Consider the following 22,343-nt stretch of genomic DNA (forward strand, 5'->3'; position numbering starts at 1 on the left):
AAATAGAGCACTTTAAGTGCATTATGGAAGTGTACTTGTTTTTCTCCTGGGTATTTACATTTATCAGTGCCATTGTATTAGTATATTCTGTTCAATATGTTCAATAAAAAACCCGGAAGGTTTTGTATCCCGATTTTGAGGCTGGCTTCACATTTTCAGCCATTGAATGTATTGTTGCCAAGTCCTCTGTTTCCCCCGGGACTCGACTGTGCTCGTTTTGGCCCTGGTTGCCTTTTTTTTTGAGTAGGAACTGGACTGATTTGTTACGCAGACCTGGCAACCGTGATTGAATGAACGTACTGGTGATCAAGCTACGGGTATTTTAGGTTAATCAGGTATCGCACATCTAGAAATGAAAACAACTTACTTCCTTATGATTTCTTTGTGCATTATGGTTGGTTTGTCATTCTCTAAACTTGCCAGACCAACGATACCGGTGATAGCGCATCACTTTGGAACAAAAGGCAGGTACGAGGAAGTGAACTCACATCTATTAGATGACATTTTGTTTGTAAACAAATCACTGGTAGCTCCCCCCTCTCCAGATAGCCGTGTCATTCATATGGTGTCGGTTATACGTCACGGGACGCGCTATCCAACCACCAAAAATGTGAAAAAGATCGCGCGATTGTCTGATCTGGTCGTGTCTCACGCGTCGGGTTCAGCCTCATGGCTAAATGATATTAAGACATGGAAGATGTGGTACACTGAAGACATGGACGGCAGACTGGTGGAGAAAGGGCGCGATGACCATCGGCATTTGGCTATGAGACTGGCACAGTCGTTCCCCACTTTGATTTCCGAGGATCATCTCCGTGCCAACCGCATTGAGTTCATCACCAGCTCCAAGCATCGCTGTGTTGATAGTGTTGAAGCTTTTCAAGAGGGTCTTCACCGACTCTGGGATATTCAGGGTAGGCTTAGTGTGCCTTACTTGTTAGAGGTTTTGTTGGTCTCTTTAATCTTAAAGGGACAGTTCATCCAGAAAAAAAAAAAAAAAATATATATATATATATGTAATAAATATTATATATATATATATATATATATATATATATATATATATATATATATATATATATATATATATAATTATAATTTTTTTTATTATTTATTTTTTCCCTCATGCCATTCATGACCTGTATGATTTTAGAAGATGTTAAGTTAGTAGCCAAACAGTTTTGGTGACCGCTGACTTCCGTTGTATGGACAGAAAATCACTGGGACATATTTCAAAATATCCTCTCTATACAAGTTTTATACAAGTTTAGATCGACATGACTTAATGACCAATAAATCCAGAAGATTTCCTGCAAAATACTAAATATGTCTTATTAATGTTTACTTCATAGTGCTTATTTTTCTTTACATTTAAATAACACCACAAGTTTGTTTATTTTCAGATTTAAAGTTGTATACATTTTTTTTTTTTTTTTCATAGATTCAGTGGGGTCAAATATTTTTGAGCCCCAACTTCGTAGTAAACCAAGGCTGAATTCTCAGTTGACTACAGCACTTTTAGGGCTAGCGTATGAAGATACTGAAACAAAATGAGAAATTTCCTCTGTATATTTGCCATAAAGTGTTTATTATTATCTTTGTGTACTGTTTAAACAACTGCACCAGGTGTGGTCTACCTGTAATCCAGTAAGCTTTATGGTTGAAGTAATGGCCCTTGGTAACTGTTGTTCAAGTAACCACACTTTTTGTTTTATAGATATGGATTACAAACACTATGTGGATGATTCACTCATGAGATTCTTTGATCATTGTGAGAGATTTGTTGAAAGTGTTGAAAAAAACAAAACCGCTTTGAGGGAGGTAGAACGCTTTAAATCTTCAGCAGAAATGGATGCAGTACGGAGGAAAATATCCAGTCGCCTTCAGATTCCATACAATCAATTCACCCCAGGTAATTTTGGTTTTTATATTAATGGACAATTTGTCTGACTGTTCAGCTGTAGTTGCTAAATGTAGATGTGTCAATTACAATAATCCTAAATCTTGATTTCAAATTTGTTGCTAGATATGGCTGAGGCAGCTTTCTTTTTGTGTTCCTATGAGTTTGCCATCAAATCAGAGATCTCCCCCTGGTGTGATCTGCTGGATGAGTCTGACGCTCAAGTACGTATGTCTGGTTGGAAATTAAACGCTTCCATTTTCAGTGGATCTAATGAATGGTATTAAGATTCAAATAGTAATTAGATATGTCAGCTCCATTACATACAACTGTTTTTTATTCAGCATTTATTACATCTTTGCTATTGCAGTGATGACAACTACAAAAAAAATAGCAGTTTAGGGAATACTCTGAATTTAAGATTACACTTGAGCTCATAAAATAGATTTATTGAGCATAGAATTCTCCTGCGGTTTCTCAACCGCATTAAACTTGGCAACCAAATGTGTTCTCTTATTCAGTAACATGTTTTTGGCCTCTTGTTAGGTCCTGGAGTACAAAAATGACCTGAAACAGTACTGGAAGAGGGGATATGGACATGACATCAACCGTAAATCCAGCTGCCCTCTCTTTCATGATATTTTCAAGCGTCTTGATAAGGCTGCTAATGACTACAGGTTAGGAGATTGAGATGTGGACTGGTTCCCATCCCATTTGTGGTGTATTTGTCCACTTAAAACACTCCATAGAACATATTGTTTGTGTTCATTTGTGTTTTTCCTGTCTCCTGTAATCTAACAGATTTGGAGAGGTAAAAAAGACTGCCAGCATCCAGGTTGGACATGGTGAAACCCTGCTGCCTCTGCTCTCTTTGATGTCCTTTTTTAAGGATGAAAAACCTTTAACTGCAGAGAATTTTTCATTGCAGCACAACCGCACATTCCGCTCCAGTCAGATTGTACCTTATGCTGCAAACTTAGTCTTTGTCCTGTACGAATGCAGTGATGGACTCAGAATACAGTTGTTTCTCAATGAGAAGTTAATAACCTTTCCCAACATGAACCATTCAGCTCCACTGTATGAAACGGTCAGAAAGCATTACTCAAAGCTCCTTGATGGCTGTGATTTTAATAAGGAATGTAATGTGCCTCAGTCAAACCTCAGGAACACCGAACTTTGAGTTAGGTTGTTAAATAGTGGATTACAAGGATCAGTTACTGTGCACTTGCAATGACTGTATCTTTGTTATATTTTTTATTCCATTTTTTTCTTCATGTTGTGGTTGAAGGTTTAATATGTTGCTTTATTTATTACTAAATTGCCAGAGGGGGTGACATTTGTGCTTTAAGAATGATTTATGTTTGTTCTTGTTTTATCTGCCAAAGAGAATTATGGTTATACAGTGCCAAATCATTTGTAATGAAAGCAATTTAACAGAAAACTTGAAAGTTTTTATATCTTATTTTAATAATAACTGTGCATTTTCTAGTGGGTAGTTCACTGGGTGGATTTTTATAAAAGTCAAAGAACACATCGGATTGGATCCAATCTTGAAAATGGGTTGTTCAAAAGAAAAAAATAAATAAATCTGAAATCATGGTTTTAATCTGGATCAAACCTTTGGTATGTGTTGTAAAAAATTTTTTATTAAGATTGGGATACCTTTGAACCAAAAAAGGATTCAGAATTTTTTCAGGAACCAAATGTAATAAAATGTTTATTCAAACATTTATATTTTGCACTTGCTTTGTCTAACTGTTACAGTGATAAACCACATAATCACTCAAACAGCTGTTATTATCAAACAAAAATAATAGATTTAATTTTAAATGTCATTAGTCACTTTATATTAATTACGATGACATAATCATAAGAGATGAACCAAACATTTTATTGCATGTATTTTTGTTTACTTTTATTTGTTGTGAATCAGATGAGAGGCTTGACTGTTTAAAATAAATTGAAAATGGATTTGGATGTTTGTATTCATTAAGTGTGCAATTTTTTGTCTCTTCAAATCAAAACACAAAGTGACCCAACATTGACTATTCTAACTGTAGTTCATCTTTAGCCTTCATTGTGATATGGAGTTCCATTTAGACAACTGGTAACCAGTGTTGAGGAAAGTTACTTTTAAAAGTAATGCATTACAATATTGCATTACTCCCTAAAAAAGTAACTAACTACGTTAGTTACTTTTATGTAAAGTAATGCGTTGCATTACTTTTGCGTTACTTTCCCGTTACTTTTTAAATATGAGCAGGGCTTAATTGTTTTTAATATAAGGAGTTCTAATTATAGCAAATGTAAAAGCCCTTTCACACCAAAAAGTGTAATGAACAAACCTCAGGCTGAAGGAAAAGTAAATTCACGTCTGTACAGTAGAACGCAGAATAAGGTTCAACACTCTTCAGCAATAATAATAATAATAAAAAACAATTAAGCACAATTGTCAGTTTATCTAAAGTAATTTTTTCTTATTATTATGGTTGAACTGGATCATCAAAGGTCAGCAGCAAAGACATTGGTTAATAAAATGGGATTAGATACATTTGTGTTGTTTAACATATTTAATTATTGCAGGTTTGCGTCATATTCTGAGTTTGCATTTCACGGTTTTAATTCATTTTGATGAATATTAAATCTGTTTTTTTTTTCCGAGTGGGATGAATTAATACACATTCACATTTAGTCTAGAACTACAGTAACAGCATGTTCACACAGCTCACACAACGCCTCTGTACTTCTGATTTCTCCCAATATGGGGACAGGAGACTTGTCAGTCAATAAATGGGAAAACAAAGTAACTGGCGTTACTTTTTTGAAAAAGTAACTACGATATTTTCTTGTAAAATAAAAAGTATACGTTAAAAAAGTATTAAATGCGTTACTTTACTAGTTACTTGAAAAAAGTAATCTGATTACATAACTCGCGTTACTTGTAATGTGTTACCCCCAACACTGCTGGTAACCTGTATTTGATAATCTGGAAAAATTTGTATATGGATCTGAATGATGTAATGCTAAAGATGGATGGGAAAATGGATTACCTGATCCTCAATAACATGGAATTTCCAAACCCGGATCGTTCTGATCCACATTTTTTTAAACTGGGTCCTGGGATTCAAAACATGGAACTGAAAATAAAAAATACAAATAAAAAAAAATAAAGGTTTAACATGATTTTACACAAATTTGTATAGTTGTTCTGCTCCAGTGCTGCTGTCATTAAAGCAACAGAGAGACAAATTAAGTACTGAGACATTCTAAAATCGATGTTGATATTGCAAGTTTCAATTAAATTTTTATGCTGATAATATAATTTGTAAACACAAATATGCAACATTTTCTTTATGGAGATTCATGAGGCTCTATGAAGCATTTCCAGTGGGGTTGGTAATGTTATTAATGTTTTTAGTTTTTGTCTTTTTAATGGATGGGATTCTGGGTGAGGGGGGGTATTTGGTTTGCAAAAACGGGTTGTCAACTCCTGTGTTATGGGGAAAAAAAGAACAAGCTGAACAAAAAGAATCAAACTATGATCATTAAATTTCTTCATATATGTATCTTAGTACTTCCGTTTTGTGTCACGCTGCGTGTTGTAAGAGGTATGTTGAGAAGTAAGTGTGAGTCAGTGTGCGGACGTGAGCAGCGCACGCTGATCTGATGGTGGGAGGATTTCAGGAAGAGCGCTGAGTGCTACGTGTCCAATATATTCTGACTTCCACTAACTTTACTTTACTTTTACTCAACGGTCACGTCTTTAGAAAGCCTCGGCGCGTGCTAGCTTTGTTGCATCATGTCTGGGATGAAAAAGCAAAGAACGGTACGTTTACAGATGCCCGGCTTTTTTTCTTGCTTTTGTTTTTTTCTCCCTGAACTTTTAAAAGTTGCATCGATGCGAACTACGAAATGTCAACAGACTTTAATAGATAGCAGAGGCCTTTTGTATTACTACTAGTGACTTTGACTGTTTTTAGAGCATGCATTTATAATAAAAAAAACGTTTATTTTAAAAGGCGTTACATTCACGCAAAGTAAGAGTTGCTCGAGTTAACCATCCGTGTAACTTACGGAACTATTGGAAAAATGTGGAGTGACAGCCTCTTAAAATAACACGTTTGTTTTCGGCGGAACGAATGCTTAAAATGTAAATTCGTGGTGATGTGGCAGGATGTTATGATTCAGGTTTATCCTTTTCTTCACCTTGTCTAGATTTGGCCATGTGACTTAACTTTATTTGATGTGTTTAGAGGTTTTGTTCAGTATAATTTAAACCCATCTTCTAATAGAATAACCTAAAGAATAATAGCAAAAGAATCATAGCATGCATGCCACCATGTTTCATAAAGAGCTTTCTTGTGATCTGCATTATAACTATATAAAATTACGCAAATCCCATGTAAGACTAATGTTATTAGTAACTCAGTTCCTTATGAATTTTTGCATATCCTCAGCCAAAGAGACACTGTGTACCAGTGGGAATTAACAAACCACATGGTTACTTGCATCAAGCTGGGATTTCTTGTGTATCCAAAGAGCCTTGGTGGAGAGAGAGAGATGGCTCTGCTCCAGCTGGCCACCTCTCCATGGGCTTGGATGAATGGCCTTGTTTGTTTCTTCAGTTCTCTTTCCGAAGCCGCTCCCTCCTGTCCTGATGACCCAGTCAGATACACGAGAAAATAATCCACAAGAACACAATTGTGTGAATGAAACTTTTCAGAAGAAAAAGATGTGTATTTGTTTTCTTTTCTAAGATGTAATTCTACTCTTCAGTCAGATGTGGATCTTGGATGATAATATTACTTTTTCATGAAGTTAAAATAAAAGGGACAGTTCACCCAAACATTTTGACAAACATTTTGTCATCTACTTGCCTTCATGTTGTTCCAAACCTGTATGACTTTCTTATTCTGTGGAACATAAAAATATTTTCAAACCAAATAAGTTTTGGTGATCGTTGACTTTCATTGCATGGACAAAAATGATCTTTTAGATTTGTACTGACAATGAATTAGCATTTTTACATGAAGTATCCCTTCAAACACTTTTATAAATTGTCCCTATAGAAATACTCTGTCAATATCTGTAAGGATGGAAATTATGCTTTAGGCTCTGATTGCACAGCTATTTTTTGTTTTGTACATAGGATCTGCAGAGAGCAACCAATGTTGTGTACCAGGCTCACCATGTGAGCAGAAGCAAGCGTGGCCAAGTGGTTGGGACCAGAGGTGGATTTCGTGGATGTACTGTCTGGCTGACAGGTGGGGATTTCTCCAGTAAAACTTCCGTGATAAAATTGGATCAAAATTCAGTCATCAATTATTCACCCTCATGTTCAGACCTGAATGACTTTCTTCTGTGGAATAGAGAAGGAAATGTTAGGCAGATGTTAGACAGTCTGAGTCACTATTTACATAAAATATCACATCTTTTTCCCAGACAGTTTACTTCAGTGTTTATTTTTTCTACAGGGCTGTCTGGTGCTGGAAAGACTACAATTGGATTTGCTGTGGAGGAATATCTAGTTTCTCATGCCATTCCTTGCTACTCGCTCGATGGTGACAATATTCGACATGGCCTGAATAAGAACTTGGGCTTCACGGCCACAGACAGGGAAGAGAACATCCGACGTGTTGCTGAGGTGGCCAAATTGTTTGCTGATGCCGGACTGGTTTGCATCACTAGTTTCATTTCTCCATTTACACAGGTGGGGTGATATTTAACGACATCAGAGGTTATATACATGATGTTTTCCAACAATTCCTAACTCAGGATGTACAAGAGGATGATTGTACATGTGCTCACAACAGGATCGACACAACGCCAGGAAGATCCATGAGAGTGCGGGTCTGCCGTTCTTTGAGGTGTTTGTAAATGCCCCACTGGAGGTGTGCGAGAGCAGAGATGTCAAAGGACTTTATAAAAAAGCCCGTGCTGGAGAGATTAAAGGTATTTGTTATAAATGCATGGCTTATAGATGGCCCATCACATTTATCTTGGATAGAAGAAAATAGTTAACATTAGAAATACACACTTGACTTATTTTGACTTAAAGGGATAGTTCACCCAAAAATGAAAATTCTGTCATTAATTACTCGGCCTTCATCTCGCTCCAAACCTGTAAGACCTACATTCATCTTCGGAACACAAGTTAAGATATTTTTGTTTCAATCTAAGAGTTTTCTGACCTTGCATAGACAGCAATGCAACTGACACGTTCAAGGCCCAAAAATGTAGTAAAATAGTCCATTGTTAAAATAGTCAATGTGACATCAGTGGTTCAACCATAATGTTATGAAGCTTTGAGAACTTTTTGCGTGCAAAGAAGACAAAAATAACAAAATTGTTGAGAAGTTGTTGAATACAAAGTCATTATTTTCATTTTCTTTGCACACACATAGTATTCTTGTAACTTCATAACATTACGGTTGAACCACTGATGCTACTTGGACTATTTTAATGACATCCTTACTACCTTTTTGGGCCTTGAATGTATCAGTTGTTGTCTATGCAGGGTCAGAAAGCTCTCGGATTTCTTCAAAAATATCTTAATTTGTGTTCTGAAGATGAACGAAAGTCTTGCGGGTTTAGAACAGCAGGAGAGTGAGTAATTAATGACAGATTTTTAATTTTTGCGTGAACTAGTCCTTTAAGAATGCAGAGCAGCTATTTGGCAATAATGTCATTTTCATGAATGTATCTAGAAAACTTTTATTTATTTATTTTTTGCCATGTAGGTTTTACAGGAATAGACTCTGACTATGAGAAACCTGAAGCCCCTGAGCTTGTGTTGAAGACTGGAGAGCTCACTGTCAATGACTGCATTCAGCAGCTAGTGGATCTCTTGAAGGAACAGGTGGGTCATTCTTTCATTTCTGGTCATCAAATGGATCCTTGTGTTTTGCCAGTTGTCCCTTTCTTTGTGCCAGCTCACAGACTGTCAGATTTCAGTTGGGAAATGTTGAAATACTGACCAGATGATTCGTTATAACAGGATATTGTTCCCACTGGTGTGACAGAAGAAGTGAATGAGCTCTTTGTTCCTGAAAATAAGCTGGACCTGGTGCTGAGTGATGCCAATATACTCCCCACTTTAACCATCACAGAGGTAATGCAAGCCTTCATGAACACACACATGCCCTGCTGTGTGAATCAACCGCCCTGTATATTACACCACGGGCATTTCCTCACAGTTCAGTTGACAGAAAGCTTTTCACTGTAACCTGGTCTTTGGAAATGGAACTGTACTGCATAATTCAATCCAGCAGCTAAAATAACTACTTTAAAAAAATGAACTGTAGTAGGTCATAGTTGTTATTTTATGGCAAACTTATAATGATGGAACACACTATAATGATGCTGTAGCAAATGTAACACTGCACTTAAACCTAAGCTTTTTTTTTTTACACAAGTTCATGCCTATAAGTACTTGCTAGTGTCAAAAAACCCTCTGCAATTGCGTCTTTTCCCCGCAGATGCCAGTTGCATTATCCTGTGTACAACGGCCAAGTGCTCCTGTTGTTATTTTGTGGCAAACTGTCGGTCTTGTCATGAAGTTCTGTTTGTGTGTTTCTCTCTGGTTCTGTAGCTGGATTTGCAATGGGTACAGGTTCTATCCGAGGGCTGGGCGACTCCACTGCGGGGATTCATGAGGGAGAGGGAATTCCTGCAAGTCTTGCACTTTGGAACTTTGCTTGATGGTTAAGACCTATCTAAACTGTTGGCCCACTAACAGAAACATTACCCCCCCAAATTTTTCTTTTTTTTTTCTATAGTGTTTCTGTGTAATTTCACAGTTAACATAATTTTAAGAAAAATAATGAGGTTTGTACTATCAGATATTACATGTTTTCTAGCTTTTCTATTTTTAGAAATAGAAATAACATTAAAAAGTTACTATCATTAAAAAGTTTTTTTTCAAAGATAAATTTATACGTTTATTCAATAAGGATGCATTAAATTGACATTTATAGTATTACAAAATATTTTTATTCCAAATAAACACTGTTCCTTTGAGCTTTCTATTCATCAAAGAATCCTGATGATAAAAATATTAAGCAGCACAACTGTTTTCAACATTGATAATAATAATAATAATACAAATGTTTCTTAAGTACCATATTAGCATAGAATGATTTCTGAAAGATCATGTGACCCTGAAGACTGGAGTAATGGCTGCTGAAAATTAAGCTTTACCATCCAGCTTTATCAGCTTTACCACCATTTATAATTTATATATATATTTTTATTTTATAATATATTTAAATTGTACTAATATTTCACAATATTACTGTTTTTATTGTATTTTTTGTTACAAATTAATGCAGCCTTGGTGAGCATAAGAGACTGCTTTCAAAAATATTTCCAATTCTAAACTTTTTAATGAGTGGATATAATATTAAATATTAATTAATAACAACATAGTAATAATCAATTATATTATAATCAATAATAATTTTCATTTACATGCATTCAATTAGCAGATTGAGTTATTGTAATAGCATCAAACTTTACATGAAATAATATTATTAATATTGATAATAAAAACTGTAATTAATAATAGGTAATATTTTATGTTTAGGTGGAGTCATCAACATGTCTGTTCCCATTGTGCTGCCTGTATCCAGAGACGACAAAGAGAGACTGGACGGTTGCGCTGCTTTTGCCCTGGAGTTCAAAGGTCAAAAGGTGGCAATCATGCGCAACCCTGAGTTTTATGAGCATCGTAAAGAAGAGAGATGTGCCAGGCAGTGGGGGACAACAAGCCCCCAACATCCATACATCAAGGTGAGAAGATACATCTCTGTGCCATTGCTTTTATAACAGTTGTATGTTATACTTGCTAATGAAATGCCACCTTTTATGCTTTGTACAGATGGTAATGGAGAATGGTGATTGGCTGGCTGGTGGAGACCTGGAGGTGTTTGAGAGAATTAGGTGGAATGATGGACTTGACCAGTACCGTCTCACTCCACGGGAGCTTAGACAGAAATTTAAAGAAATTAGAGCAGGTAAAAGTGAAACTGTTACCTAAGATTAATCTTATTATGATGGAACACACTATAATAATGCTGTAGCAAATAAACCTAAACTTTTTTTATATACAAGGTCATTCCCATAGGTACGTGCTAGTGTGACAAAACCTTCTGCAATTGCCTTTCCCTTGCAGATGCCATTTTTGCATTCCAGTTGCGTAATCCTGTGCACAACGGCCATGCGCTCCTGATGCAGGACACTAAGCGTCGTCTGCTGGAGCGAGGCTACAAAAAGCCTGTGCTGTTGCTGCACCCTCTGGGTGGCTGGACCAAAGAGGATGATGTACCGCTGGACTGGCGCATGAAGCAGCATGCTGCTGTTCTGGATGAAGGAGTGCTGGATCCAGAAAACACCATTGTGGCCATTTTCCCCTCACCCATGATGTATGCTGGGCCCACAGAGGTCAGACTTTTGTTACTCAAAAAAAAAAAAAAGAGAGACCGTTTAATAAACAGAAAACAGTTTCTGTAACCATTTTAGACCTTTTTTAGTACAAATAATTGAGTCAAACCAATTTTGAATTGCACAAAAAATTATGTCATGTCCTTACAGGTACAGTGGCATTGTCGGGCCAGGATGATCGCAGGGGCCAACTTTTACATTGTAGGACGAGATCCAGCAGGTATGCCCCATCCAGAGACAAAGAAGGACCTGTATGAGCCCACGCACGGTGGAAAAGTGCTAACCATGGCACCAGGCCTCACCTCTCTAGAGATTATTCCCTTCAGAGTTGCTGCATACAACAAAGTTAAGAAGGCCATGGACTTCTATGACAAGGAAAGGTATGTAAATGTTTCATTTCAGCCCTGAGGACTGCACTTAAATGTTTAGAATGGTTTAAACACCATGAAAATTTGTAATAATGAATATATTTACACACTGAACCCTCAGATGTAGAATCAAGGATACTTAATATGGTCATTTAAATGGATAAAGGATATTTCATATGGCCATATACATGGTATAAACTACAAATTCTCTCTCTCTAAATATTTTATATACAGTGCACTCCATAAGTATTGGAACAGTGAAGACAAAATTGCTCTGTTTGCTGTGGAGTAAAGACATTTGCAAATATGATTAAGATGAATATGAGACAAAACTACAGAATGTCACATTTTATTATTAGCCGTTTAAACACATACATGTTTTACCAAATAAAAAGAACAGCACTTTTAGAGTTCATCCCACTCATTGATGTGAGCGTAAGTATTGGGACAGTTGAACATAAGGTAGATATAAAAGATTAAAAGCTATTATTTAGTTGCTGATCCCTTGCACACAATCACAGCAGTGAGTCTGTGACCCATAGACATCACCAGACTCTTGGTCTCATCCTTTGAAATACTTTTCCCAGCCTTTAATGCAGCCAATTCCAATTGTTGCTTGTTTTGGGGAGTTTCTGCCTTTACTCTCCTCTTCAGCTGGTGAAATTCATGTTCAATCTGATTTAAATCTGGAGATTGACTTTGGTAATCTAAGACTTTCCATTTCTTTGCCCTTATACATTCCTTGACAGAACTGGCAGGGTGTTTTGGGTCACTGTCCTGATGCAATATGAGGCACTTCCCAATGAATCTGGTGGCATTTTCTTGAATATTGGTAGGCAAAATGGTTTTGTACCCTTCCAAATTCATTCTGCTACTGTCATCATACATTAAGTCATCAGTAAAGTTGAGAGGGCCTGTTCCAGAGACAGCCATGCATGCCCATGCCATGACAACACCTCCACCATGCTTTACAGATGAGGCTGTTTGCTTGGGATCATTGCAGTTCCCTTTTTTCTCCACATTTTTGCTTTCCCATCACTTAGATAAAGGTTCATCTTTGTCTCATCGGTCCATAAACACAGTTCCAAAACTCTTCTGGCTCACCTTTGTGCTTTTTTGCAAACTCTAATCTTGCCTTTCTATTTTTGGTGCTGGTCAGAGGTTTGCATCTTGCTGTGTAGCATCTGTAATTCTGTGTCAAAGTCTCCTGAGGACAGTAGATTGTCAGAGCATCACCCCAGCTTTCTGGAAGTTGTTGGTGATTTTATAAACATGTCTTTTAGGATTCATTTTCACAGCTTTTATGATTTTTCTGTCATCAACTACTGTTGTTTTCTCAGCCGATCAGGTCGTTGTTGGTTGCTGTTGTCGCTGGTGGTTTCCAAACTCTTGATTTCTCCATGCCCTTTGTTTTTGCTATAGCTAACTGACTTCCTCTTTTCTTTTAGCATCAAAATTGCTTGCTTTTCTCTCAGAGTCAGCTCCCTCATCTTTATCCTGGTTTGTGTGTGTCATCATCGAATGCAAGATTCAGAATACAGAAGTAATGGATATAACTGATACGACACATTCCCTGCTTTTAATATCTGAAGAATTAATGCAACAGGACACAGCTGATCACTTAGAAACACCTGTGAGGCAACTGTTCCAATACTTATGCTCCCATCAGATAGAGGGATGAGCTCTAAAAGTGCTGAACTGTGTTGAATCACCCAATAATAAAATGTGACATTCTGTAGTTTTGTCTCATATTCATCTTTTAATCATGTAAATTGTAAATGGCTTGACTCCACAGCTAACAGAGCAATTTTGTCTTTACTGCTCCAATACTTTTGGAGGGCCCTATATATATATATATATATATATATATATGCATGTATGTGTGTATAGTTAGTTAGTTGATGATTAGTATGATTTATTGATCATTTCAACTTATAACAATTAATTTAAAAATGCACCTAGAAGAATTCTCACAAAAACCTATTATAATGAATTTCACATTTAACTTTAAATAAAGTGTTTATTTAGTGTGAAATAAGACCTAAAATATTCCTCTGTCTACTGTTTTATTCATTTTGAACTTTTTAATGCATTGTGTTTTTCATGCAGAATAAGTATTGAAATCACTTATTATATGACATCAATTTGTATATATAATATTTTACTAATTTTTACAAGAATTGTTCACAGCTCACAGCTGCTTCACCAGGAACTGTTGTTGAATCTGAAGCTCAAGTCAATTGCTTTTTTGTTTTTCAGACATGGTGAATTTGAGTTCATCTCGGGGACCAAAATGCGGAGCCTTGCCCGCAGCGGGGAGTACCCCCCTGATGGTTTTATGGCCCTAAAAGCATGGGAAGTCCTAGCGGAGTACTACAATTCTCTACAGAAGGACCAGTGAACACAAGGCACTGGACTGTATGCAGACATAGAGTAAAGCTCTAGGGTAAACATACCTATTAAGCTCACCAAAATGTATATTGAGACATTTTTAGTGCACAAGATATTGGTTTCAGTACAAAAAGTTATGTTGAAATAAAATATTAATCTCTCACACAAAAATATGTAATTTTATTTTAAATGGAAAAAGCATTTCAATTAAGATATACATCATTAAATTCAAAAAGTCTGGCTGTGCTTAATGGGTATACAGTATTTTTGTACCCTTTAATCACACCCCTGTTCCCATTAAGCTCACATCATATATTATAAAAAATTCTTGCTTATTTTAAGGAAAAATATTAAAGAATAATTGTAAAAAAAATGTTTTTGTTTTGAAGGCACAAAAGTCAATCACGAAAAAAACCCCGGAACACTAAAATCAAGCAACAAGGCATTCAAGTTGATCAGTTATATATAGTGAAGTGTCATTTAAGCACATTGCAGCATCTAGGCTAGTCCACGTTCAGCTAAGTAACACATTCAAAAATCAGATGAAACAAACCAATAAAACATTTCATTCATGAGGATGAACACAGAAACTAGCCTCATTGTGAAACTCTTTTTAAATGGATGTCAACTTATCTATAGTCTCTTAAGGCTGGAATACACTACATGATTTTTGCCCTGATTTTCCACAGATTTACAGTCTGGAGAAGTTGATGCAAATTGCCAAAGATCAGAGCTATTCTGCAGATTTTAGTTGACAGAATCCACAGAAAATCAATTAACTTAACTTAAAGTGACAACCATCAGTTAATATGTGAAGTCTTTTTATGAAGTATTTACACAGACGTTCAATGAGCTTAATGGGAGCAGCAACAATTTTTAATACATTTCATGTAATATTTATTAAAATGACAGGATTTTGCTAAATAAATAGTGTATGCCATGTATTAAGTTCATACATATTTTAATATGAACAACTAATATTAACAATATACTTTTTCTTATTGATGTCACACTGAAGCTGTGATTTTCATAGAAGTGCACCCTTTAAGCTCACCTTAAAATAATATGAACTCTTTCAAAATTACAGCACTGTGAAATGACAGAACAGCAATAAACTGTCAATTTATAATATTATGGATGTAAAAGTACAAGCCAGTAATGCCTGTGAAGTAATATATATTAGCGTAGCACACAATCTTATACAGCTAGTCCGCTAGTGTTCTGTAGCATCTGCGCGGTGTTGCTAAAACTATCTTTTGGATCTAATGCAATTATTTTCCACATCCAAGTTCCAGGTAATAATATGCAAAAGTCTGAACATTAATCTCTTAATTTTACAATAAGTAGTGAAATTTACCCAAAATAAAGGCTTAAACATCTAAAAAAAAAAACACCTTTAAAGAGCTACTCTTTCGGTGAAAGTTTTCAGACAGCTTTCAAAATGGCCGCCAGACAGAGTGAACACATCCAGACCCATATCTCCGTGTGCAATGATCTGATTGACTTGAAATTGTAGTAACAAACACATCAATTGGTTAAGACATCAAGCAGGATAATAAATTATTTTTTCTTTTTATAATCTGATCTAAAAAATGGAAGTGTGCTTAATGGGTGCGTTTACCCTATATAATCTATTTCATTAGAACTGATAGAAATATGCATTATACTACAGTCCTAAATTGTAATATTTAAAAACAAAAATCTTTATTAGGCTCATATCGACTACACGTTTTTAGATAAATGTTATCTATATTTATGCCCTGCAAATTACTTTAAAATGCAGTATATTTTGTTCCCTGAGATCTCCCTGTATATTTGCTTATTTTGTTTTGAGAGGTGCTGAAATCGCGTTTGGTCTCGTACTGTATCGCGTATCTTGTCAGTGTGTGCACTTGCTTGGCCATTTTTAGTTGATAAACAGGAAAGTGGGTCTAGCTGAATTGAAATGGTGATTTGTTGGATTGGTATAAAAAAGGTTATTATACCGCGGCAGTCGTCGTGTGAAGCCCTCTTAGTGTGAAGACCATCAACTCTACCGTGCGACTCACCGGGCAGGGATAGAAGTATCGCTTTTTATTGTAGTTTTTCATTTATATGTTTATTATTGAAATGTTGTTATATGCATGTCAATTTTATTTAATTTCTTTATTTTCTTACATATGTGGGTATATAGTATTTATAGAGTTGTAACTTTTAGTTTTAGTTACTTTTTCTTATTTGTGAGTCGCTTTGGACAAAAGCGTCTGCTAAATGACGCAAGTAAAAGCATAGATGCATCAAACTACACAGCTACTGCTGTTTCAGTGGTGTTATAGACTTATAGTCTGATCAAGCAGATCGAAGTATGCTTGACAGTAATTGGACCAATATTTTGCCTACCTCAACTGGAGCTTTATTTGGAATATGATAAGTGTTTGTCTTGGCAGTATTTCCACCAGTGGAGAACATCTTATACTCATTGTAGATACAGAATAATTCTATAACATTCTTCATAAGAATAAAAACAAATGTTCAGTACTGGCAGCAGAGTATAACCACAGACAGATGTATTTGACATTAACACAATATTGTCTTGCAGTACACTTCAGTGCGCCTCGATGTAAATGGGGCATTGTTACATTCCCAAATGAACGGGTTACTGTAAAAAGCGATGCATGAATGTGAAAGGTTTGTGCTGAATGCATAAGCATGATGCTCTTGAGGAATCCAATGTGAAGGAACAAGAGCATATTTATTGTCTTGTTATTTTCTTAACGGACCAACCTAAACATTTATTGTCTTACAGGAAATGTATTTACTACTTTCAGCTTTTTGTACAAACTTGTGAGATTTACACTTTGTTCCTTACAATATTTGATGTAATTTGCATCGGGCAGTCATTCCAATAAACTTCATTAAGACAAAACCATTGTCATCCAATTTTTCTACAGTGTAAACAAAACATTTCAAACACATTGACTTCTAAATGCATTTAGACTGAAAAGAGCAGTGTAAGATTGCTAGCAATCTAAAATGGTGGTTCAATTCACAGACAGGTTTCTCCAGAAGAATACTACTTCTTTCCACTTTCAAGTCTCCTTTGTCCACTCAAATCCCCAAAATAACATGTGACAGACAAGCACAAACCTAACCGCAGCGGCTTGGCACTGGCCCCAAATATTCTGTGCAAGCATATTTAAGGTTTCGCAAATAAATATCTATACAACATGCCATCACATAACCTGGGCTAAATTCAACGCTTAAATGTCTTATTCAATATAAATGGCTTATAAATCTGTAAATGCATCTCAATCAAATCATTCACTCGCTGGGGGAAAACAAACAGGTGAAGTTGATCCAAGTAAAAATTGTTAATGAACAGTTTTTTGTGCTCACAAATCAGCAGAATTGTTACATATTGTTGGTAATGTAAAAAAGCCTTAGGTGCCTTATACATAACTGGAAATAGTAACTACACTGTTGCCCATCTACACAAACCTCTCTCACAGAGTTTTAAAGAACAAACAAAACCACAACCCAAACCAAACCTATGAAGACAAACTCAATGGGCCTTATTCTTGAAACACAAGCAGAACAAGTTTTAATGTGAATCGTTCATTCTTTTATAAACTGCCCCACTGAAGTGAGTTTACTTAAGAATGGTTTTACACAACTCAGAAATTCATATTTTTTTTAAATAAGGCTCATTGATTTAATGGCAAAAACAGTATGGACATTACAGTACAAAAAAGAGAAAAAAAACTCCATTCTACCATTTATATATCCTGAATTCCCCCTTTTGCAAAACATGAAGATATGCCACAAATAAGAAAAAAAACCCCACTAAATCTAGCTTCTTTTTAAAACTGCAGCATCACATTCAGTCCAGTGGTACATGCATAAACGCCTCTTGCACTCCTGCAGATTTGGACTTCCTCATCTTCTCGATTGCCCTCTGCATGTCTTCCTGCCTGATTGGGCGGATAAAGTCTTCATCGGGACTGTCGTGAGATGGAGGAGAATTATTAAGAAGCAGTGCAGATCAGTTTCACAATGATTCAAATTTAAATTGTTTATGCTAGACATTATGTAAATGTGACAACAGAGCCCAAAACTTCAGATAAAGATCTTTTTAAAAAGCCTAATATGTTTTGTGCTGAGTCTGAAGCCCTATGTTAAGAGTTTACCTTTCTTGGCGCACAAATTCACGCACACAAAGCAGAGCAGAGTCTCGGCACATCTCTCTGAGGTCACTTCCTGAGAACCCATCAGTCTGTTTTGCAATTTCTCCAAAGTCCACAGCAGACTCCACCTTCAGAAAATAAAAAATGATCCTTTTAGGACTTGCAACTTTCAATAGCCATACAGATCAGTTAATAAAATACTTACATTCTCATTCTCCAGGATCAGTTTTAATATGTCTTTCCTCTGCTTGACGTTCTAAATATACACGACAAATGATCATTTATAAAAAGCACTACGGAGTTTAATGATTAATTACTAAAATTAAAGATTTCATTTAAACCTTATAAAGATATTTGGAGTGCACTTACGGGCTGATTGATGTGGAATCTTGTGGGCATCCTTCGGAGTATAGCAGAATCAAGATCTTGTGGCCTATTGGTGGCTCCCATTATTATGACCTTTGTGCAGAAATCAATCATAACACATCAAAAAAGAAGACTAATTTGCATCTTAGGTCAATGACCAAACCGGTAATCACTAAAAAAAAATTAAAAAATTCTTTATTGTACCTGGCATTTGTAGTCAGTATCCAGTCCGTCCCATAAGCTCATGAACTGAGCCTTCATCATGGCCGTCGCCTCATGGTCTGAACTTGAGCGACTCCTCAAAAAGGAATCTAAGACATAAAGATGAACACAAGTTACTTCAAAAGATGGGATATCGTAGTTCTAAACCCTGCTTTTAACCTCGGGTAATGGTGTGTTTCACACTGGTAATTTATAAGTGGGGTTAGCACTGCTTTTTACCAGGGAGAAAGGAAACCAGAGATTCATGGAAGCCCAGCACAATGTAAACAACATTTCAGAGTTTGAGATGTCACTTAGATTAGTGTAAAGAAGACACCTTTCTTTTTTCTTTCCTTCTTACACTTATAGTCCAAAAAGTATATTCTGAAAAACTTGATAGTACTGTAAGCAATATATAATACGAGAATACGCAATACTGGAGTCATTATGTAAACATGTAGAGTGCTGCATTCATCTGATCAATGACACTGACACCACGAATATGCAAATAAGAACATTAACCTGGGGTTTAGGAATCTACAGTGTGAACTGTCATTTTATGACTTCCCAGGATTAACACTGGGTGAATTGTGTCGTGTGAAACTAGAATGACCGAGGGTTAGCTATTTCAGCTGTGAAAAGCCCTAATGACAAATATATAGAACCTTATTCCTTATGAGTTTAAAGGAGTAAAATTAACCGATTAAGGTTCAAAAATAGACTTTCAGTGATCCATAAACGTGCAATGAAGCTAAACAGATCTAGTTTTAAATGCAAAGCGTAAAATTGGTATATCAATATAAAGGGGTGTCTGAGGGACACACAAAAATCTAAATATGCATTTACCGATCTCATCGATGAAGATAATAGAAGGTTGTAACTTGATGGCCAGCGAAAACACAGCTGCAGCTAGTTTCTGGGATTCTCCATACCATTTGTCAGTGAGAGTTGAAGGCTGCAGGTTAATGAAGCGGAATCCAGCCTCTTTGGCAGTAGCTTTGGCTATAAGAGTTTTCCCACAGCCTGGAGGCCCATACAGCAGCACGCCTGAGAACATGACAAGCAAACCACCTCAGAATGAAGAGTGGAGTTCAGTTATGAACACTTTAAAGGAAACATTTCCATCCTAGTGCCTACCTTTGGGTGGCTGAAGAAGCCTGGATCCTTCAAACAGATGTCTCTTCTGGATCGGAAGTATAACAGTGTCTTTCAATTCAGTTATGACTTCATCCAAACCTGCAATGTCATGCCATGTAATCTGTGGACACACATAAATGATTTGTATAACTTGCATAAGCTCTTAAAATATACAAATAGACTGTGATGGAGACAATTAAGGACTGGTAAATAAAGTCACACTGTGATATAATTCCTCACCTGCATAGTCAATGGATCCACAAGATGAGCTGCAATGCTCATCTCATATTCAGAAAGCTTCACATTCTGCACTCCAATCTGCCGCATGAGCTTTTCTGCCTGTGAGGTGGCAATAAAACCTAACATTAAACTTCAGCCGTTGGTGAAGCTATGCTTTGTCAAAAGTTCAACGTAGTAAGGCTTCTTAACTTATATTACATTAAACAAACCTGTGGCAAACAATGGAACAAAATAAAATACAATGACATTAAATCTTCAGTTTATATGAAAAGTGGATAGGACTATATAGAATAAGGAAGTAAATAAATAAAAAGCTACATAATTCTGTAAACTACTGAAATTAAAAAGGCATACCTGTTTTTGTGCCTCAAGTTTCTGTTTTCTTGTTGGATCAATAGCATCCACCATCCACTTTATTGTGAAATAGGTGACGGCACCAAATACGGTGAGGCGAAAGAGTAAACCTATGACCTCGTTCCGGCCCAAAGGGCGAGTGATATTTTCTGTTGGAATCTCTTTCAATACCATCTTCTTAAATTCACCTGCAAAATAAAAACAGTAAAGTCTAGGGGGTTCTAAGAAGCCATTTTTACTTGAATACTGAGTTTGAGTCTGAATGTGTAAATAATGCTCTGTAAACAACAACAACGTTATTTGCATGTATACAAGTGTATGATGTAGTGTATTGGTAATCAAAAGTTCTACACAAACTCGAACACTTGGTCAAATACAGGAAATACGTCATGTAAGTAGACAAGTGGTCAAGTCCACAGAGGCAAGTGTGGGTCAAGTATTGGGACAGGCCCCATAACAATCACTCGGTGTTCGCTCCATGGCTACATTTGCACCTAATTACGTCTCCATTGTATAAAAAAACATTTCAGTATGTTTTGAAATATTAGGAAGTTCTGTACAGAACATGTATTAGATTAAATAATAATAATAAATACACAGTTCCGCCGATTCCCGACACGTGGAGTACGCAAATCTGTCAATTCGCCTTTATTATGGTGAGGAGTCAGCGCAATTTCCTTTCATTTTCATTCATTTTTACTAAAGAGTTATTGGAGCTTTCCTGTGACCTTCCTGTGAAAAATAAACAGATCACATACCTGAACCGTCTTTATTTCAGGGTCTTGGGAATATTGTTTAAAAAAGTGGCTTCCTTTTAATCCAACGATTTATTTCCTTCCAGCGATCAGACTTTAACACATTTTATTCCTCGTCATTTTTCTTCTTCTGTTGCTGCTGCTTCGTCTTCTTCTTCTATGGTTTATTAGCGGTTGGAAAACGGTGCATTACCACTCCCACCTGGATAGGAGTGCGGAGCGCGTTGTACTGTTTATCCTAGATAATCTACTAAACTACTGATGGCAGACAATCCATAGCTTTAATAATGCTAGAGCTAATTCAATTTAGCAATTTTATGCATTCTGTTGGAGAATGTTCTCTTCATGGTATAGGGACCAAGTATTCACAGAAATTGTCTTCTGGATCATTGCCAAGTCAGCAGTATTTCCCACTATTGTGGTGTCAAAGAACAAGTGATACCCGGAATTTATACTGTAGGGATGGTCATTGTAACTGTAATGAAGCTCAAATGTAAATATTCTAATATTTTGAGATACTGGATTTTTGACTTTCATGAGCACAATGTAAACTCTAAACATCAAAATTAAAACAAAAGACTTTTGAAATGTTTTACTTTGCATGTAATGAATCTAGAATATATGAAAGTTTCACTTTTTGAAATAAGTTACAATAACAAAATGAACTTTTTCACGATATTCAATTTTTTTTAGATGCACCTGAGGCTATGAAAGATAGCATTTCTTACCCACTGGGAAATCCTGCGCTTGGGGAAGTCAAGCCCTTTGCGGCTGGCACCAAAACACACCACTGACCAGAGTGGTCCATATAAACCTGAGCCTGAACAAGGCAAAGTAGATGAAGTCTCTTCTCCGAAGAAAGAAGCAAAGGGAGGAGGACATAAGGCATGAAGCACAATCATTTAGTTACGGAATGACACGGACAAGACTTCGGGGACATAACCAGTTCTGGGTCACAGAAACACCTTCACAAGACCTGGGGCAAACTGCATGCATGGCTCACTCAGAGCCTGCAGATCCCCCACAC

At 36.3% G+C, this 22,343-nt stretch overlaps 3 protein-coding genes across 3 annotated transcripts; 2 read left to right on the top strand and 1 right to left on the bottom strand.

Moving 5' to 3' along the window:
• Positions 1-269: 269 nt before the first annotated feature.
• On the top strand, positions 270-3,888 carry LOC306851909 (multiple inositol polyphosphate phosphatase 1-like). The gene is made up of 5 exons (XM_079388413.1): positions 270-914; positions 1,718-1,912; positions 2,027-2,124; positions 2,447-2,577; positions 2,702-3,888. Exons 1-5 carry the CDS (start codon positions 353-355, stop codon positions 3,078-3,080), a joined length of 1,365 nt encoding a protein of 454 aa, XP_079244539.1. The 5' UTR covers positions 270-352; the 3' UTR covers positions 3,081-3,888.
• Positions 3,889-5,484: 1,596 nt separating this feature from the next.
• papss2b (3'-phosphoadenosine 5'-phosphosulfate synthase 2b) lies at positions 5,485-17,002 on the top strand. The gene is made up of 12 exons (XM_079388404.1): positions 5,485-5,726; positions 7,050-7,164; positions 7,375-7,610; positions 7,714-7,852; positions 8,641-8,759; positions 8,898-9,011; positions 9,492-9,603; positions 10,485-10,690; positions 10,779-10,914; positions 11,073-11,341; positions 11,492-11,721; positions 13,969-17,002. Exons 1-12 carry the CDS (start codon positions 5,700-5,702, stop codon positions 14,108-14,110), a joined length of 1,845 nt encoding a protein of 614 aa, XP_079244530.1. The 5' UTR covers positions 5,485-5,699; the 3' UTR covers positions 14,111-17,002.
• Positions 16,474-21,499, bottom strand: LOC306851910 (outer mitochondrial transmembrane helix translocase). Its single transcript, XM_079388414.1, has 10 exons — positions 21,320-21,499; positions 20,562-20,749; positions 20,208-20,306; positions 19,968-20,088; positions 19,677-19,877; positions 18,834-18,940; positions 18,633-18,722; positions 18,469-18,519; positions 18,267-18,391; positions 16,474-18,080 (listed from the first exon to the last, which is right to left on the bottom strand). Exons 2-10 carry the CDS (start codon positions 20,733-20,735, stop codon positions 17,960-17,962), a joined length of 1,089 nt encoding a protein of 362 aa, XP_079244540.1. The 5' UTR covers positions 20,736-20,749; positions 21,320-21,499; the 3' UTR covers positions 16,474-17,959.
• Between the last annotated feature and the right edge of the window lie 844 nt (positions 21,500-22,343).

The sequence above is a fragment of the Barbus barbus genome (genome assembly GCF_936440315.1).
Source record: "Barbus barbus genome assembly, chromosome: 32".
NCBI lineage: Eukaryota > Metazoa > Chordata > Actinopteri > Cypriniformes > Cyprinidae > Barbus > Barbus barbus.

What these genes read in the sequence shown, in the direction of transcription:
- LOC306851909 (XM_079388413.1), top strand. Translation starts at nt 353, where the DNA reads ATGAAAACAACTTACTTCCTTATGATTTCTTTGTGCATTATGGTTGGT. An exon ending in ATACAATCAATTCACCCCAG is followed by an intron (nt 1,913 to 2,026) that starts GTAATTTTGGTT and finishes ATTTGTTGCTAG; the next exon opens with ATATGGCTGAGGCAGCTTTC. An exon ending in TGGATGAGTCTGACGCTCAA is followed by an intron (nt 2,125 to 2,446) that starts GTACGTATGTCT and finishes GCCTCTTGTTAG; the next exon opens with GTCCTGGAGTACAAAAATGA.
- papss2b (XM_079388404.1), top strand. Translation starts at nt 5,700, where the DNA reads ATGTCTGGGATGAAAAAGCAAAGAACG. An exon ending in CCACTTTAACCATCACAGAG is followed by an intron (nt 9,012 to 9,491) that starts GTAATGCAAGCC and finishes CTGGTTCTGTAG; the next exon opens with CTGGATTTGCAATGGGTACA. An exon ending in TGTATGCTGGGCCCACAGAG is followed by an intron (nt 11,342 to 11,491) that starts GTCAGACTTTTG and finishes ATGTCCTTACAG; the next exon opens with GTACAGTGGCATTGTCGGGC.
- LOC306851910 (XM_079388414.1), bottom strand. Translation starts at nt 20,735, where the DNA reads ATGGTATTGAAAGAGATTCCAACAGAAAATATCACTCGCCCTTTGGGC. An exon ending in GCTTCTTCAGCCACCCAAAG is followed by an intron (nt 19,878 to 19,967) that starts GTAGGCACTAGG and finishes TCATGTTCTCAG; the next exon opens with GCGTGCTGCTGTATGGGCCT. An exon ending in GAATTTGTGCGCCAAGAAAG is followed by an intron (nt 18,081 to 18,266) that starts GTAAACTCTTAA and finishes ATCTCACGACAG; the next exon opens with TCCCGATGAAGACTTTATCC.